Source organism: Heterocephalus glaber, unplaced genomic scaffold, assembly GCF_053883595.1.
Source record: "Heterocephalus glaber isolate CG9 unplaced genomic scaffold, H.glaber_assembly_v1.0 deba00001606, whole genome shotgun sequence".
Taxonomy (NCBI): domain Eukaryota; kingdom Metazoa; phylum Chordata; class Mammalia; order Rodentia; family Bathyergidae; genus Heterocephalus; species Heterocephalus glaber.
The window spans coordinates 36,506,168-36,524,866 of NW_028258377.1; the positions used below are offsets into that span (position 1 = coordinate 36,506,168).

General features: G+C 51.1%; 1 protein-coding gene and 1 long non-coding RNA gene across 3 annotated transcripts in view; one reads left to right on the plus strand and one right to left on the minus strand.

The window, feature by feature from the left end:
• LOC147823004 (uncharacterized) overlaps window positions 1-15,688 on the minus strand; it is a 28,951-nt gene extending 13,263 nt beyond the window's left edge. The window contains exons 1-2 of the long non-coding RNA XR_015444843.1: window positions 14,483-15,688; window positions 13,556-13,978 (exon numbers count right to left, since the gene is read on the minus strand). This is a non-coding gene — a long non-coding RNA (uncharacterized LOC147823004). The remainder of the gene's footprint in view (window positions 1-13,555; window positions 13,979-14,482) is intronic.
• Glra1 (glycine receptor alpha 1) overlaps window positions 1-18,699 on the plus strand; it is a 101,254-nt gene that overhangs the window by 61,225 nt on the left and 21,330 nt on the right. For both annotated transcript variants that reach the window (XM_013078811.3, XM_004836543.4), the window contains exons 4-8: window positions 2,124-2,347; window positions 4,834-4,916; window positions 5,977-6,114; window positions 8,445-8,659; window positions 13,587-13,733. In XM_013078811.3, coding sequence (XP_012934265.1) covers window positions 2,124-2,347; window positions 4,834-4,916; window positions 5,977-6,114; window positions 8,445-8,659; window positions 13,587-13,733 — 807 coding nt within the window. The remainder of the gene's footprint in view (window positions 1-2,123; window positions 2,348-4,833; window positions 4,917-5,976; window positions 6,115-8,444; window positions 8,660-13,586; window positions 13,734-18,699) is intronic.

Below are 18,699 nucleotides of genomic sequence, written 5' to 3' on the forward strand. Positions count from 1 at the left end.
GATGGGTGAAGGCCAGGGAGGACTGAGAAGTAGCCCCCCAAGGAAACGCAGCATGACCACATTTATACAGCACCCTTGAGGAAAGAGCAGCAGAAGGCTCCCGTATGTGGAGCTTATTTCTTGAATGAAAGTCTTTAAAGTTGGACTTGAAATCTATGTAAATAGGGAAGAGTGGAAGAAGTGAAGGGAGCACAGGGAATGGGGAAAAAATAAGAACCAAGATCCATCATGTACAGGTACAAACACCCAATGAGAAATGTAAACGTATTGTGTACCTAAAATGTACCAATAAAAGAATAGGAAGAAAGGAAGAAAGGAAGAAAGAAAGCAAGAAAGAAGAAAGAAAGCAAGAAAGAAAGAAAGGAAGGAAAGAAGGAAGGAATAAAAGAAAGAAAGAAAGAAAAAGAAAGAAAGACAAGAAAAGAAAGAAAGAAAGAAAGAAAGAAAGAAAGAAAGAAAGAAAGAAAGAAAGAAAGAAAGAAGGAAAGAGGGAAAGAAAGAAAGTTAGTTGGACTTGAACAAGGGTATTAATCTTTGGGGAACTACAGGCCTTTCTGGGAGTCCAACACAGAAGCTAGGCCCTTCTGCTTTGGGAAATACAAATATACCCCAAATTCTCTTGTATAGCCGCAATACTCATGATCCCAGATTTTCTTAATGAACCTGATTTCTTTTTCTTTTCTCATCTTTTCCTTTCCTTCTTTCTTTCGTGTGTGTTGGGGGGTACTGGGGATTAAACCCAGGGCCTTCACACTGAGCTACACCCCCGGCACTTTTTTTTAATTTTAAGACAGGGTCTTGCCAAGTCTCTAAGTTGCCGGCCTGGGCTCACACTTGTGATCCTCCTGCCGCAGCCTCCCAGAGTGCTGGGGTTACAGGCATGCACCACCACGCTGGGTATCCCTAATGAAATATTTCTTAACAGCATTACCCAGTTTCCCGTCTTTGAGGCCTACCCATACCATTCACTGCATCTCCAGTTGGGAATGGAAATTAAACAGACTCTCAGCTCCACTGGGATCTCAGGGGCGGCTGAACAAGCCCTGGGGAGGGGTTGGACACTTGGAGCCACAGCGAGCTCTGTCGCTGTAGTGTCACAGTGACCCTGAGTCAGTCTTGCCTCTCTCTGACTTCAGTTTCTTCATTTGGAAAAAGAAAAGGTAGCGGATAGGGCAGGCTTCGGACTGGGACAGCAATCCCGGATCTGTGCTGGGTAGAAGGTTCAGCATCGTGTGCAGAACAAGTGTGCCATGGCCAAAATCCACCAGAGCACTGTCGCACTTGCTCTTCCTTCTTGGAAATCGCTAGCGCCTAGTCTCTGAGCAGTCTGCCACAAACAACGCGGCTGCGTGAGGTCATCTAGACTATTTCCCAAATGGCTTTCATCCTTGCAAACCTTTTGCCAGTGAAACAGCCGCACCTCAATCCCATCAGAGGAACGTTAATTCAGCACTGCCCAGAGGGGCAGCTGCCAGTCAGTGCAGCTCCTCCACATTTGCTAAACTTCCCCGAACAAATCAACACACTCCATCCAAAGTTACAGAGGGCAGGGATTACTGCAGACTGATCTGAACCCAGGGACCAGCAGCAGCGCTCTAGAATTCTTCTCGAAGCTTCCCTTCGCTGCTCGGGAATCGTTGTCTTTAAACAGAACGGTGTGAATGCTGACACCAGCTTTTTGTTTCTGTTTTTGTTCCTCGGACCTCTCTAGATCCGTAACTCTCAGACTATAGTGTGAGTAAGAATGACGGTACCCCTGGGGTCAATGGTCAAAATGGGGCTGCGACTTTATCTGTAACAGAGTCATTCTCTGAAAACACGAAGCACGTGCGACAGCATTAAGGGGATGATGAAAATGAGGGTATATGACATTAGTCTTTGAACTGTATTTTAAACTGTCTTCAAAAGAAACAATAACATTTAAACCACCTCAGTTCAGATGTGAATACATGAGGCATTTAGGGCTGCTCAGGGGTAATTATGTCCCATGTTTCTGCCTAACACAGACTTCCTTCCGTCCCCAGAGAAGATACCCACCGCCCAGTAAGCCCCTCCAGGAGGGCAGCTGGGACACACTTCCTCGGGAGTCTGAGCCCGCCTCCCCCTCCCTGTCCCCTTTGCAGGACTACAGAGTCAACATCTTCCTGCGGCAGCAGTGGAACGACCCCCGCCTGGCCTACAATGAATACCCCGATGACTCTCTGGACCTGGACCCGTCCATGCTGGACTCCATCTGGAAGCCTGACCTGTTCTTCGCCAACGAGAAGGGGGCCCACTTCCACGAGATCACCACAGACAACAAACTGCTGCGGATCTCCCGGAATGGGAATGTCCTCTACAGCATCAGGTGAGCTCTCCGCCCGGTCTTCCACTCCCTCCTCAGAACATGCCTTGCCCCATCGGCCTCTGAAGTAAACACCCAGGGAGAGACAAGACAAACTGGACAGGCCTGCAGCTCCACACCTTAGCAGAGTAGGAGTCCCAGCTCTGTAGCTTACACCCAACAAGTATGAATAAAATGCCACTAGGAGTTCTAGGAGTGAGGTTCATGGTAACCAAGGAGACCGGGGAAGGCAGTCTAGAGAGAGGAGTCTGAGTCATCCAGCGTCTCAGGAGGAGTCAAACATGATGACCAATAGCAAGGGCAAAGGCACCAAGCCTGGAAAATCACAGCAGCTCCCAAGGAGACAGGCCTGCCAGCTGGATGGTCCTGCTCACTGCTGTATGCCATGTCTGCTCCATCCCTTCTACAAACTCTTCTACTGCACACACCCTGCAGTGCACCCAGAGGCCAGACCCCCTCCCAGCTATGGGTTATGCAGACCCTGGTGAGGCACGGCTTTCAGTCTCCCGCCACCCCTCCCCATCTAGGTCCTAATCACCTCCCCAGGGTTGTGGAGACAATGACCGAGTCCACGACTGAAGAAGTGGCCTCACATATGCACAGCAACAGCATGCATTGCATTCACTGAGGAGTCACTGGCTCTGCTGGGTGCATTTCATGGATTGTATCTCCTCCTTCTAGCCCCAGGAAGTAGGGGAGTTTTTTTGTTTTGTTTTGTTTTGTTTCTGGTACTAGGGATTGAACTCAGGACCTTGTACTTGCGAGGCAGGCGACATAACCACTGAGCTAAATCCCTGGCCCAGGAAGTAGGTTTTATTGTGCTCAACTTGCAGATTAGGCCAGTGAAGATCTATCTGGAAATGTAAGTAACTCACCACAGTTGCCATAGTTAGCTCAGAACCTAGATCTAATCTGTGTTCTGTGGACCTGAGGCCATCCATGGCAAAGCCTAGGACAGGGCGTGGCATTCGAGAGGCACGCAAATATTTGATGAATGAATGTATTTTCAATTCGAAAAGCTTAAAACACCACTGCCCCTAAACAACTGCGCTGTCCCATTTGGTTCCTCAGGGAAATGAATCTTATTTCCATCGGCTGATCCATCTCCATAGGAGATGAACCTTAAATATCCAGGGCTTGGAAGAAGCCCTGCTGACCCTAACCCTCAGGTGTGGCTGTGCTCAGCCAAGCAGGCTGGGGAGGAGGGAGCGTCGAAACAACTCTGCTTGGGTTTCGCTGCTAGCTGGATAGTTTCCTATCTTCACGAAGCTTAGTCCCAGTGCAGCATGATAGAAGGACACATCAGCAGAAAGCAATGTTCCCAAGGTTATTCACCTTCCGGAAATTAAGCCAGGGTGACAGCTGCCCCACTTTGGAGCCTTTATCTTCAAAAATTCAGTCTCATTCACTCCCTTCACTTGTCCCCTCCTTCTGCTCCTCCCTTCTCTCTTCTTTTCCTCCCTCTTCCTCCTCCCACCCCCTACCCTGGCTTACTTCTACTTTTAGGTTAAGCTGCCCACAGCCAGAGCTGCTGGTGAGAGCCGCAGGGGGGATTCATCAAGGGCCCAGTACGACCAAGGTGCCAGCAGCCAGGTTCCAGCAGAGCAGCACCAGTTAGGGGCCCTGGGGCACGAGATTGGCCTGGCAGAGCTCAGTTCCTGCCAGCAAACTAGTAAGGCAACCCCACTGGGCCTCGGGATCCACACGCTAGGAGACAGGTTTCTGAATCCTGGCTGGGCCGACAGCTTGCTGGGTGACTTCAAACAAGCCCCAACCTCCCCACTCTGCACCCCAGCATCCCCACTATCAGAGCAGGGAGCCAGCCTGGCGACCCGAGAGCCTTTCTTCTCCCTGCCCTGCAGCAGGTGCTCTGATGTGGGTAAAGCCTTTCAAGCTGGAGCCTTGTATCCCAGCCTGAGCTATAGGCCTTGGATTCTGCCAGCAGAACTCCCTCTGGCCCCCAGGCTGCAGCCTATGCAAGGGTTGATCAAACCAAAATAAACAGTCATCCCAGAATCCTGGGGAGCCCGGCACTTTCCTTCTTACTCTGGCAGGACCCCAGATGTGAGTACACGGTGTGGATGCCCAGCAATCAGGGGCCTCTGGAATGACTTCTGAGGAACCCAGGACCTGCTGCAGTGCACCTTGGGTGCCTGAGGCCTGGTGCAGCTCAGCTGAAAGGCCCAGCAGTGTCTACCTGAGGGCTCTTCAGAAGGCCGCGTCGGTGCAGCCCCTGGCCCCCAGCAACCTGCTAGGGACAGGTCTGAGAAGCCCAGAAGCCCCCTGACTTTTGTGACTTTAGGCAACATACTGCACCTTGCTGAGCCTCCGTTTCCACCCCAGGGACTCAAGAATGTTCATTGATTTCTCAGTAAACACTCGCTGTCTGGCCTCCTTTCCCTATCCTGGACAACTGGTGTTCTGGCCACAACCAGAACAGAGCCCAGCTTCCCTGCATCCAACACCACCCAACTCTCTTCTCTTCCCAGGATCACGCTGACACTGGCCTGCCCCATGGACCTGAAGAATTTCCCCATGGATGTCCAGACCTGTATCATGCAACTGGAAAGCTGTGAGTGCCTGCATTAGTCCTCCTACAGAGTCAAGCTCCCACTTACCTGTGGGACCAGCAGGATCTCCCTGATAGCTGAACCCAGGGGATTGTTGTGATAACTCAAACTCTAGATGAGGGCTTTGCTCTTAGAAAATGCTTTAGAAACGTAATGCTCATTACGCTGCCTGGCTGAGGCCCAACCTTTGGAGTCAGCAGCATTCTCCAAAGAGGCCTTGCTCCATGTCCCTGTGAGTGTGCTCACCAGAAACGGGGGCGTTGGCCTGAATAGGCCAAGGTCCCTGAGCCCCGGAATGTGGATGCTCGGCTCGGCTCAGCACAGGAGGTAGGCAACTGGCTGCACAAACCATTCTGGGGGAGCGAGTGGTAAGCGTGTTGTCAGAAATAGAAAATGCTACAGCCTCAAAGGAGCGCTTCCTTCCAATGGGGAACAGCAGGACCCAGAGAAGGTTTTGTGGCAGCCCAGGGTTTGAACATGTGGGATAGCCGGTCTTTCAGGGCAACCGCAGAAGTCTCACTAACTTAAAAGTACAGGAAACAGACCCAAGCAGCTAGGCGGCAGGAATTAGCAGAGCCTTCTCTTGGGCCCCTCAGGGGAGTCGGCAGCAGGCAATTCTGAGCCTCACCTCCCTTCTCTCAAGCATCCAAGTCCTAGGGCAGAGTCTCACTGCCCTCACGGCGTCACCATCGCACAGCTCGAGCTGCTCCCAGCAGTTCGTCCACCGAGGCAGCGTGTGATAGAGTTGCTCCCCAGAGCCGTTCTCCAACAAAGGTGGTCGGCAAGGATGGCGTGCAGGCGGAAGCAGCAGCTCTCCACTCGGTTTCACACGGGGGTGAGCAACAGGCAGCAAGACGAGCTCAGGCAGGGTGTGGAAGGCCGGGAAGAGACGGAGAGGGCTGAGGGGTCGGCGTAAACGGGGAAACCAGTTGTGAGCTCTCTTGTGAGGATAATTTACAGAGGGCACCGGGCTCTCCGGAGCGCCATCCTCAGCCTCTGAGCCCGACATGCCTCACACAAGCACCCCTGGGTGGTGACTGCAACCTCTTCTGACCCCTCCAGTTGGATACACCATGAATGACCTCATCTTTGAGTGGCAGGAGCAGGGAGCTGTGCAGGTGGCAGACGGACTAACCCTGCCTCAGTTTATCCTGAAGGAAGAGAAGGACCTGCGGTACTGCACCAAGCACTACAACACAGGTGGGTATGCGTAGCCTCGCTCCTCGGATGAGGCCCGGCCAGGACCGGTTATTCACAGAGCTTACAAAGCGCCCAGGATGGGCACAGCTCTCCATGTATCACCCCGTGGGTAAGAGACGAGATTTCAGAACCAAAAACGAGCTCTGGAATGTTCTCCTGTGAGTCCTGGAGTGAGCAGCTTAAGCCTAGGCCATAGGTGACTACCAGGGAAGCTGGTGAATGTCCTCTATCCCGTAGCAGAGGGCACCTGTGTCTATGGCCGCAGGGAAGGGCAGTCTGTCACCCGGGCACTGCATCCTGATGGGGTAAGGTACAGGCAGTGTGGCCATTAGGCCTCATAAGCAGAGCCCAGAGGCAGCAGCTAAGATCTGGAAACCACTGGACAGAGTGCACCAGGCTGAAAACCACCCTGCATGCACACAGTCCCGCACCCCCGAGACCAGCACGGCCTCTGCCCGGAGATGGCACGCGACAGTGAGCTGGGCTCGGACCAGGATGGGCATGGAGTGGCCTGTCTCAGGCCAGGAGCCGGCGGAGAGGAGCACTGCAGGAGGGAGTCGGGAGGCCCAGCTGAGTAGAGGAGGAGAGGCGGGCAGAAGGCTGACAAGAGCCGGAGAGAGGAGGCGAGAGAGCGGCTGAGGCACCACTGCAGGCCCCGTGCAGGCAGAAGCGCAGGTGAAAGGCGGCCTGGCCTCGGGGCTGTCCAGGACAGCGGCCCCTTTCCCGCTCACCTCAGAGAAGGCTCAGAACCTCAAAAGACACCACCTCCCTCCCTGTGCAAACTGAGTCAGGGAGAGAATGGACTCCCGTTAGCAGCCATGAGCAGTGACTCCCCCTCTGGTAATCACAGCTGCCCCTCTTGGACCCCAGCCCTTTAGCATCTCTGTCTCATTTTTCTAATTTCCTTTTCTGACATGCTACCACCAAATAAAATATAAACTTGTACCTACTGAAGATGTACAACCTGATATTTTGATTTGCAGACACATTGTGGTGAAACAGTCACCACGAACTGCATACAGCAGCACACACCATGACCCCAGGGCTCAGGGGGCTGTGGCGGGAAGATCTCAAGTTCAAGGCCAGCCTGAGCAACTTTAGTGAGACCTTAATAAATAAATAAGTAGGGCTGGGGTTGTAGTTCAGAGGGAAGGCCCTGGATTCAATCCCCAGTGTCCTTAGTCACTTTCTTCATCACTGAGACGAAATACCCAACACCCATACCTTGAAGAGCAGGTTTGGAGGTTTAACCCGGGGATTTAGCTCAGTGGTGCCGCCGCCTGCCTCGCAAATGCAGGGTCCTGAGTTTGATCCCCAGTACCAAAGAAAAAAAAGAAGAGGCGGTTTAGTCTGGCTCATGTTTTAGAAGCTGCACGGTTGGCGGCATGCTGGAAGGGGCTGGGCGGAGGAAAGCTGCTCACCTCATGGTGAACAGGAAGCAAACAGCTGCGAAGGGAAGAGGTGGGGAGGAGGAGGCCCTCTTCCGGTCACACCCCCGGTGACCAACCCCTAACGACCAGACCCTGCCTAGCAGCAAGGCAGCTATAATGCCCCCAATCCAATCACCTTCCAAACATGAGGCTTTGGGGTAATGATCAGGGTGAAGAAAGAAGGGAAACGGTCAGAAAGACAGGTTAGAGCTCAAGTGATGAAGGGCAGACTAAAGAATCTGAACTTCTTCTGTAGGTAATACAAACCTCCTCGTCTAAGGAGAGAAGAAAGGAATGAAAGGTTTTACAAGAGGCGACAGGATCAAGTCATGTTTGGGGAGACAGCTGGCAGAAGGGTGGAGGGAGCTGCTTACCTCTCACTTAGCATTAAAACAGTGATGAGGAAGGTGGCATGCTGGTGGCAAGTGCCAACCCGAGCATTTATGATATGTGAGGTTCTGGCTAAGCTCTTCAGGAGCATCATCTCATTCTGTCTTCCACAGAGCCAAATGAGTAACCACGTGAGACAGGGTCTCCCTGTGCAGTTCAGCCTGGCCTTGAACTCACTATGCAGCCCAGGCTGGCCTCAGACTCAAAGCAATCCTCTTGCCTCAGTCTCCTGAGTTGGGATGACAGGGGTGCACCACCACGCCCAGCAGATACAGTATTCTTTCTGCATATTTTCTACTTACAGTTGGTGGCACCCATGGATGCAGATCCCAGGGATACAGAGAGCCAACCGAGTTATCCTTGGTTACACAGATGAGGAGACTGAGATAGAGAGGGACTCAGAACTCACCCCTTGGGAGGCTGCCCCAGACTCCAGCTGCAGCCATCTGGGAATTAAACCTTTGCTCCCATCCACCAGGCTACGACTCCTTCTCATGTCCCTTCTTGCAGGTAAATTCACCTGCATCGAGGCGCGGTTCCACCTGGAGCGGCAGATGGGCTACTACCTGATCCAGATGTACATCCCCAGCCTGCTCATCGTCATCCTGTCCTGGATCTCCTTCTGGATCAACATGGATGCGGCGCCCGCCCGCGTGGGCCTGGGCATCACCACTGTGCTCACCATGACCACCCAGAGCTCCGGCTCCCGAGCATCCCTGCCCAAGGTGAGCACCGAGGTGGCGCAGGAACTCGGAGTGCAGGTCTGGCTTTCCAACCTATCCGCCTTCCACTCGACATTCCATTCTGCCGCGCTCTCTAGCAGCACTGGGCACACATTTGGCTTCATTTACTATTAAAACGTCACATAAACAAAACAAAGCAATGTTTTTTAACTGCCTGCCGCAGTGGCATATTCATGCAGTCCCACCCACTTAGGAGGCTGAGGCAGAAGGATTCCTTGAGTCTAGGAACTCAAAGGCAGCCTGGGCACCATAGCAAGACCGTCTCAAGGAAAACAACAACCAAAAATCGTTAAAACTCAACTTCTCAACTTCGCAATGTCCTCCATTGTCCTTTTCAAGTTAAGGACAGCATTCTGCTTTTCACCATTAATGGTCAATACCACTGTGACCACAGTCACTTTCAGAGATTTGATACAAGAATCCGTAGGGTTCAGCATGGATTTGTACCCACAGTGAGGTGTGCTGTGGCAGTTCAGTAAGAATGCATGGTTAGATAACAAGGCAAAGGGCACAGGATGTACCCATGTACTGCTTTCTTCCTCTTCCCCTGCCATGAGGAGTCGCAGAGAGCTCAGAGGCTCCCCCACAGAATGCAGGCGCATGGTGAGCGATGTCTCTGCCCACACGGGCTGGGCAGAGACTCATGAGAAACTCAGCGCCCAAAGTTCTACTTAGGGGCTGGCAGGTACCAAAATTCCAGACCTGCAGACGGAAGGCAGATGTCCAGCATGAAGCACGTCTCTGGCACAAGCAGTCCAGGCAGTGAGCCTCCCTCGCGGTGCGAAAAGTGGGGACAACCCCTCAGCCCCGTCACCAGGTACCAGCCAAGGGTCAGCCTTGCAGGCAGTTCTTTCTTAGGACAGCACTCGCATGCCTTTTCTGAACACACTTCAATCCGTCTTTACATTTCAATCCGCATTCACTATTAACTCGCAAAGCACGTCTGCTCCGTTCGCCATAGACACCGCATCTTGCTCCACTCACCCTATGCTGGACACATTCTGGTCCATCCACTTCGGATAGCAGCCGTTACTGTGTTTCCTTCAGCCACCTAACTGAATGCAGCATGCTCTTCCTCACTGCCAACACCAGCCCTCCCGTTCTGCTAATCCACCTTGAGCACTAGACCTGCTGCTCTGCTTCATTCGCTGTCAGTGTCTTCTCCATTCACCCCAGCTGAGGCCCAGCCTCCTGCTCCCTTCCCTGGCGATGTCTGATGCTACGCCTTCTTTTCTGTCTTCAGCTCCGGGCACACTTTCCACCACACTCACTGTTTACCCTCGGAAACACATTCTGCTCTGCTCGCCGAGCACCAGACACCACATTCTGCTCCACCGTCCGTGCCAGACCCCGCCCTGCTTGCGTGGGCCTCGCGCTCAGCACAGTCTTTGCGCCATTTCCAATCCGCGCTGCATCTCACATTCTGCTTCCATCCAGAAAAGTTGAACGGAAATAGAACAAACACTCTGAGATCCCTCACCTACTTGTACCGTTTGTTATCATTTTACATGTATTTTCTCTGCCAGTAGATAGATGATAGGGGTGGGGGATTTAGCTCAGTGGTTTTGCCGCCTGCCGCGCAAGCACAAGGACCCGAGTTCGATCCCCAGTACCAAAAAAAAAAAAATAGATAGATGATACATAGATACTAGGAGATGCAGTTTGTGATGAAGCCTTTTAAGGCTACACAGACATCATGACACTTCACATCAAAATAAAGAAGAAGGATCACAATGACATTTCACATCTAAATAATTACCATTAATTCAACAATAATTGTTGAATTAGAAGTAATTGAATTAAAAATAATTCAGTACAATATAGAACCTACTTGGAGAGCTGGGGATTTAGCTCAGTGGCTCTGTGCCTGCCTTGCAAGCGCGAGGTCCTGAGTTTGATCCCTGGTATTGGAAAAAACAAATTTTCCCTATTTGTCAAAAAATGCAAATCGAGGCTCCCCTTCACGTTACATATGGTTGGTCTGTTTTGTCTCTTTCAGTCTGTACGCTGTTTTTTTGTTCTGCATGACACTGACTGTCCCATTAACATTTAATATGAAACTGACATTCTGTTTCATTTGCCATCGGCAGTAGATAATACGCTCTCCTCTAGTCACACTTTCAATGAAACTCAGAAACATGTTCTTTCATCAACCCCAGACCTCAGGTTCTGCTACATTCACTATAAAAATGCATGAAACCAGTCCCCGATTACCATAAACACCTGACAACACATTCTTCTCTGTCCGACGGTAACAGCAGACATAATATTCTATTGTCTTTTTTGTGCTAGACTCGACATTCTGTTCCATTCAAGGTTAACACTAGACTAAATGTTTGCCATCATTTGTTATTAACACTCCACATTCTGTTTCATTCACTTTTTTATTCATTCGCTCTTTTTAAAGCAAAGCCTCTTTTCAGAGTCTTTGGTATGTTCAAAAAATTGTACAGCCCTATCTACACAACTATCTACAGATAGCATCCAATTCCAGAACATTTTCATCACTCCAAGAAGAAATCTTATATTTATTGAAAGTCACTCCTTCCCTCCTCCCACCAGCCAACAAAAAACATGAATAGATATTGTCTGAATGGATTTGCCTATTCTGAACATCTGGAATTGTGCAATTTGTGGTCTTTCATGATTGGCTTCTTTGAATTACCATAACATTTCAAGGTTCATCTATGTTGTAAAATGCATTCATATTTCATTCCTTTTTATACCTGAATAATATCCCATTGTATGGATCTATGACATTTTGTTTAGCTAGTCAGCAAGATATTTGGAAGACATTTGGGTTATTTCCACGTTTTGGCTGTTATAAATAATATATTAATCACTTTTTGGTTGCTGGGACAAAATACTCAATACCTGCAATTTAAAGGAGGAGAAGTTTATTTTGGCTCATGATTGTAGAGGATTCAGTCTACAGACAGCTGGCTCCAAGGCAGAAATACCATGACAGAAGGACTTGGAGGAAAGCTGCTCAACGAATGGCAACCAGGAAGCAGAGAGAGGAGGAGGGGTGGAGACAAGACACACCCTTCCGGTCACACACCCAGTGAGCCACCACTTCCAGCGAGGCCTCCCCTCCTGACAACTAATTCAGCTATGTGCTCATCCACTGGTGCATACAGCACCCCATAATCCACTCACTTTTTAAAGTCCCATTTCTGAGCTGGCATAGTGGTGCCTGCCTATAATCTCAGCATTCACAGAAGCTGAGACATGAGGATTGCAGGTCCAAGCACAGCCTACGCACTTTAGTGACTTAGTGAGACCCTGTCTCAAAATTTAAAAATTGAAAAAGACTGGAGGCATACCTCAGTGTGAAGGCCCAGGGATCAAGCTACAGGATTAGAATTTTTTTTTTAAGCTCTACCTTTGAACTCATTAGATTTAAGGGGGACATCTTAGATCTAGGCCATAACATTTTACCCCTGGCCCCCAAAAGGCTCATGTCCATCTCATCATATAAAATAAATTTAGGTCATCGCTAAGAGTTGCCAAAGCCTTAACAGTTTCGGTGCTGCTGAGAAGTTTAAGTCCAAAGCCTCTTCCGAGAGTCACAGCAAACCCTTAGCTGTGAGCCCCTGTAAAAATCAAAAAGAACATTAAAGCTAGGTGTGGTAGGCCACGCCTGTAATCCCAGGACTCTGGGAGGCTGGTGTGGGAAGAAAGGCCCTGGGAGAAGAGAGAGAGACAGAGACAGAGACAAACTTTCAACATACAGGGGCACGGAGTAATTCTTTTCATAAGTATTTCTAGTTTAAAACAGGGATGGGGAATAGAAAGGAATCAGACCAAAGCAAGACCGAACACCAGCAGGGGAAATGTTAAATCCTATGGCTCCACGGCCAGCATCCAGGACAGGTGGTGGAAGATGTGGCTCGGGGCTGGGCGGCCCCACCTCCAGGCCTGCTGGTGGTAGTGGCCCAAGGGACCTCTCTCCTGGCTGGCTCTGCTCGCTGTCTGGTGTTGTGGTTTTTAGCAGGTGTTTTACATTTCTGGCATCTCCAGCTTTGAAAATGTTCTAAAACTATGAAGATGGTCATACGTATCCATGGATATTATAAAAGGCATTGAAATATACATCTTAAAAAATATATATATACATCTTAAATGTGTAAATTGTGCACAACAAATATGTGCAACATTCTCTCACCTAAAACAGTGCATTCTATTCTACTCAATGATAACGTTAGACTCACCATGCTTCTCTCTTTAGTACTCTTCTACATACCAGTCAGTGTTCCCAACCTTCTATACGGGCTATTTGATGTATTTGAAGAGCATCTCACCACACGCATAAAGGATTATGTTCTAAGACCCTATGCATGCCTGAAGCCCTTCATGTAGTATGTTTTCCCCACCTATTACAACAGCACAGGTAGATTTGTTCTTATTGTAGATCTTAGCAACCGTGGCATCCAACTCTTTTTTTTTTTTCTTTTTCTTCTTAAATTGAGAACTTCCACCTTTTCACATAGGGATCCACACTGTACAGCCTCTCATTGGCATATCCAAATTTCACTATCACTACTCTGGCACTTTGGGTCATTACTGAGTAAAGTAAGAGTTACTTGAACACAACCATTGCAATATCTGAACATTCACTCTGACAACCCAGCAGCCTGCTGAGTGAGCAGGAGGGGGACAGCATCTACAATGGGATACGATGAACAAAGGGATGATTCACTCAGGGCTGGATGCAGCCGGACACAAGATTTCATCACACTAACGAGAATGGACGCGATGGTAAATGTTACATTGCGGAGTTTTCCATCAGTGTTTTAGGACTGTGATTGGCCACAGGTAACAGAAAGCCCAGAGAGCGGAGGCACGGGTATGGAAGCAGGGCTGAATCCCACTCACCTGTGTCTCCCTCGCCCTCCTCTCCCTCCAGGTGTCCTACGTGAAAGCCATTGACATTTGGATGGCAGTGTGCCTGCTGTTTGTGTTCTCGGCCCTACTAGAATACGCCGCTGTCAACTTCGTGTCTCGGCAACACAAGGAGCTGCTGAGATTCCGGAGGAAGCGGCGACATCACAAGGTAGGCCTGTGGGTCACTGCCCACGGGGGGCGGTGGGCTGGGTGGCATGTCCTCGGCTGCCTTGCCTTCTGACGCTCGCTTCCTGGGCTCCTTACTGCTTGTGGTACTTTTGTGGGCGCAGCAGGTGAGAACTAGGGAGGAAAGTGTTTGAGATCTTCGTCCCTCCCATCCATGATGACCTAGTTGGGTGTGTAGGAGTCCCTCCTACAACCATGCCAGCAGCTGCAGGAAATACCAGGTTACACCTAAAGGCAGAACAAATGAGGCAAATGCTGACGGATCGAGAAAATAACCACCTGGACATCCAACAGATGTCAGCAGGGAGCTGTCTGTGGGGTTGAGGGGAGGGGAAGTATTACTATTCGTCATGACTTCTTTTTTGAGCGCCTGCATTATTTTAACGGGCCTGGTTCCAGGAGGAAAAGGCACCACAGAAGGTGAGATCTTCAAATAGGATGTCCACGTTCCAAGCCTTTATTTTCTGCTCCCAGGAAAGGGACAGAAGCAGGACCCTCCCCTAAGGGCTGTCTCACCTGATGAGGGATTGAATGACAGCACTTGGCAGGTGGTCTCTGCCAAGTCACCAGTATCTGTCACCTCAGAGGCTGTGGGCCACTCAAAATAGGCCACCATAGGGGCCCGGGATTTAGCTCAGTGGTTCCGCCCCGCCACCTGCCTCGCAAGTGCAAGGTCCTGAGTTCGATCCCCAGTACCAAAAAAAAAAAGCAGACTGTTGGAACAAACCCTACCTGGTTCTTTCATTTTGTTCTGTTGTTTCGTGGAGACAGTCTTACTAAATAGCCCAGGCTGCCTTGAGCTTGCAATCCTCCTGCCTCTCAGTGCCGTGCCGGGATTATAGGCGTGTGCCGCCACGCCTGGTTTCCATGGCCTGTATCTTAGCTAATTTCTCAAAGACCTTTCTCCTGGGGCTAGGAGAGCCCGCTTTCCTCATTAGCCTCCACTCCACAGCGCTTCCCTGGGCTAGCCAAGCACCCACACACCCGCACTGTTCTTAGCTCCTCCCACGACGGGCCTTCAGACCCCTTGTCCTCTCTTCCCGGCTGGCTCTTCCTGCGTACATTGCTCAGTGTCAGTCCCCTGGCTCTCCAGCTCCCGGCTGAAGCTCCTTCACTAAGGCTTTCCCGCGAGTCTGTCAAGCACATTTGTGCAGGCTGTGTCTTACAAAGGCCTCCCTAAGTCGGCCCCGGCTTGGGACTGCACCCACCCAGAGGAGGGTTCCAATCCGCATGCCTGGGGCCGGGGATTTAGCTCAGTGGTTCTGCCGTCTGCCCCCGCAAGCCCCCCCGCAAGCACAAGGACCTGGGTTCAATCCCCGGTACCAAAAAAAACACCAATCCGCATGCCTGGAGAAGGGGATGAACACAAGGTGGGGTGCGGCTAGCAAAGGCCGTGTTCCAACTGAACTTGATGTCTGGCCCTCTAAACAGGACCTTGATTTACAGTTATGTGTTCAATCCCTGAATCATGAGGTCCACAGCTCCATGCCCAACATGCACTAGGCACTGCCAAACATACAAACGGGCTAAACAAACTGATGAGGAAAGGGGAGCCTGCCCTAAAATCTCTCTGGCAATAGGCCGGGGTGACCAAAGACCCATGCACTGTGACCTGTCAGGCAGATCACACCCACAGCTGTGACATAGCGAGGTCCTCCAACCTTCAGATGGACCTATTTAAAATGGGTGTCCACCCAGCCATTGTATGGCGACAAAGGACTCTGTCTCCTCAGCTCGCTTTGGTATATGAGTGCAAGGTCACTCTTTCTGGACTCAGTTTCTCCATCCATAAAACAGACTTAATAGGCCTAACTGGGCACTGAGTTAAGGATTAGATCAGGGCCTATGAAAGTAGCTGATACACAAGCACCAAGAAATGAAATGATTACATCTACACAATTTCCATCCATACACTTCCTCAACATCAGCGACATGATCCTGTTCACTTCTGTCCGTTTTCCATGGGGAGGAGGCAAGTCTTCCGGGGCGGAAGACGTCCGTGGGAGTTAAGCGGCAGCACCCGGCAAGGGAAGACTTGGGTGCAGCCAGCCAGACAGGCCTTCTGAAGGGACCTCTAGTGTGAGTCCTGCCCTTCTGCCCACTAGACCCACCCCACCCTTGACTCAAAAAGCAACAATAAACGGAGCAAGAAACTGACCAAATACAGCCATCTCTGGTATTCATTTTTATGCCACCCTTCTCCTCCCCTGAGGACTAGCTGCTTGTGCCATTTCCCGCTACCAGTGACGTTAGCTGGAAACACTTTTTGGGGAAGACTGTCCGCGGTATGGGACTAGCACCAGCTGTTTCTCCACCACCGCTACCCAGCAGGTACTTGGGAGGCTGAGGTAGGAGGAGCACAGTTAGAGGAGAGAGGGAAAAAGAGACTAGGGAATGTAGCAAAGGTAGAGCGCTGGTCCGGCATAGGGGAGGCCCGGGTGCAACCCCCAGGACCGAGAAGAGAACGCACCGCCTCCAGCACGCTGCTGTCGGTGTCTTCAGGCAGAGCAGGCTGCTCCGTTTTCCAGCCGCTCCTAAGCAGAGACGCTGTCCAGCCCCGCTCGCTTCATGCCTTACACCTCTCCTCCCCTCCGCTGGTGCACGTGTGAATTAACGTGAGCTCAACCACAAGGACACGGAGTTGGGCTGGCCACAGTTTCCCTCGGAGTAAGCCATGCTGAGCGTGGCTGGGACAGTGCAGGTGTGCAAGGCTGGCTGCAGCAGCTTTCCTCCCGGGAGGTTTGCGCAGGGACTTGAGGCCCCAGGCAGTGAGAGGAGAGGGGGTCGCAACGCTCCCCAATTTCTCCTCACAACTGTGATCTCGGCCAGAATCCCCAGCTCCCGCCATTCTCCCATGTCACCTCATTGGTTGGACAGAAGGCATCTGGGCTTCCAATTCCCTGGCCGGCCTCATTGGGCAGGTTACTGAGGCACCTCTGTGAGCCCTAGGCAGGCGGCAGGCGCACCAGCAGCCTCCCTGCGTTCCGAGTTCACCACCAGTTTGTGCAGCCCGTCCAGGCGCAGATGAGCTTGTGTTTCCTGCCACCTGCTGGTCGCAACGGCAATAGCAGGCTGTCGTTCCTGGGGAATGTCATTTCCCCCAAACCGCCCTGGGCTCAAACCTCTGTTCCTTCTACTCCAGTGTTTGACCCGAGGAAGGTAGGGAACAGTTTACCTGGATCTGCATAGAAAGTTAGTAGAGGGCTTCTCCTGCATAAATAAACCCAGAAAAGAACATTTTCAAGCCCCTCTGCACTCAGCAAGGTCAAATCTCTACTTAGATGTCAAAGTCACACCTAGACCTGTTCAGGAAGGAGTCCAGAAACTGGCCAGCCCCTCATTGGCCCCAGCATAAACACCCCACTATCGCCCTACTCACGGGTAAACATTTGTTCAGCTCCTATTTGCCCATGCTGTGTGTAGCACATTCTTTTCCTTGAGCATTTATCATATGTCTCAAACCCTTCTGGTACAGGGAATACAGCCCCATTTAAACAAACCAAAGAAAATGGAGCCAGGCATGTAATCCCAGCACTCGGGAGGCTGAGGCAGGAAGATTGCTGCAAGTTCAAGGCCAGGCTGGGCTACATAGTGAGACCCTGTCTCAAAAACAAAAAGTGGAAAGGGGAGTGGCCCTGGGACTGGTGAAGATGAAGATACACAAGTAAATGTTTACTTATTCAATAAATACGTAGTGAGCTTTGAGCTTGGGTGCCATGGGCACACGCATATGTTCAGTGTGGGATGAACGTGAGCAGCTTTGTCTCTGATTTCACAGAGCTTCCAGTCTAAGGGCAGAGACAGACTGACAAAGCCATTATGGCACAATGGGGTAAGTGCTATAAAAAGGCAGCACTTACGGAACGCAGAGTGAGGACAGTGAGCGTGTCCTGGGAGCACACAGGGCGTTCAGAGCAGGAATTAGGAGAAAGAAAGGCCTTGTGGTGCAGCTCAGTGTAGAGCTCTTGTCTGGCTTGCGTGAAGCCCTGGCCTCAATCCCCACCCCCCGGAAGGAAGGAAGAGCTGTTCCCTTTCTAGGTCTCTTCCTGAAAGAGTTAAAGACATCATAGTATAGTGATCCGTGCACACCCACGTTCACAGCAGCAGAACTCGTAATAGCTACACTTGGAAGTGGCCTATATGTCCATCAACAGATGAAAGGATAAAGAACTGTGGTATTTATACACAATGGAGTACTACTCTGCCATAAAGGAGGATAAATCTGAGTCATTTATGGGAAAAATGAATGCACTTGACACTACAATGGTAACTGAAATAAATGAGACGCAAAAGCTTAAGTATTGCGTGGTCTCTCTACCATGACAAACTCAGAATAGAAAGAGTGCAAAATAAAAGAGAGATAATAGGAGGTAAGGAGATAGATCTTTTGCAGAAGAGGAGGGGAGCCGAGATGGCGGGAGTAGGGAAGGAGGGGAGAATTGAGATGTGCTGTGCACATGCACCAACTCCCTGGGATGAATGCAATCACTGGGTACTGCAAACGTGTACTGGTAAAAATTAAAAGAATAACCAGAAATAAATGAAAGACAGACAGTGGGAAACAGGAAGCTGGGTGGCTTGCGAACGGAAAAGGGATCTGGAGATGGGGCAGGGAATAAAGAGGACCGAGGTGTGCAGCGCACCTGCACCCACTCCCGAGAGGAAGGGAAGCGTGGCTGCTGCGAACGGGCGCTAAGAATAAAATGTCAAGAAGGGAAACTAGCCGGCCGCGGGCCACAGGCTGCACGGAGAAGGTCGCGCAAAGCCCGGGCCGCCGATGGGGCGAGGGACGGGCGGCGGGCGCAGCAGGGGGGCTCCGCGAGTCCGAGTCCCAGCGGGCGGCCCCGCCCACTTCCGGGCGCCCCACTTCCGGGCGCGCGGCCGGCACTCGGCGGACCCCGGGGCGGATGCCGGCCAGGTGCCGGCCGGGTCCCGTCCTATTTCAGCAG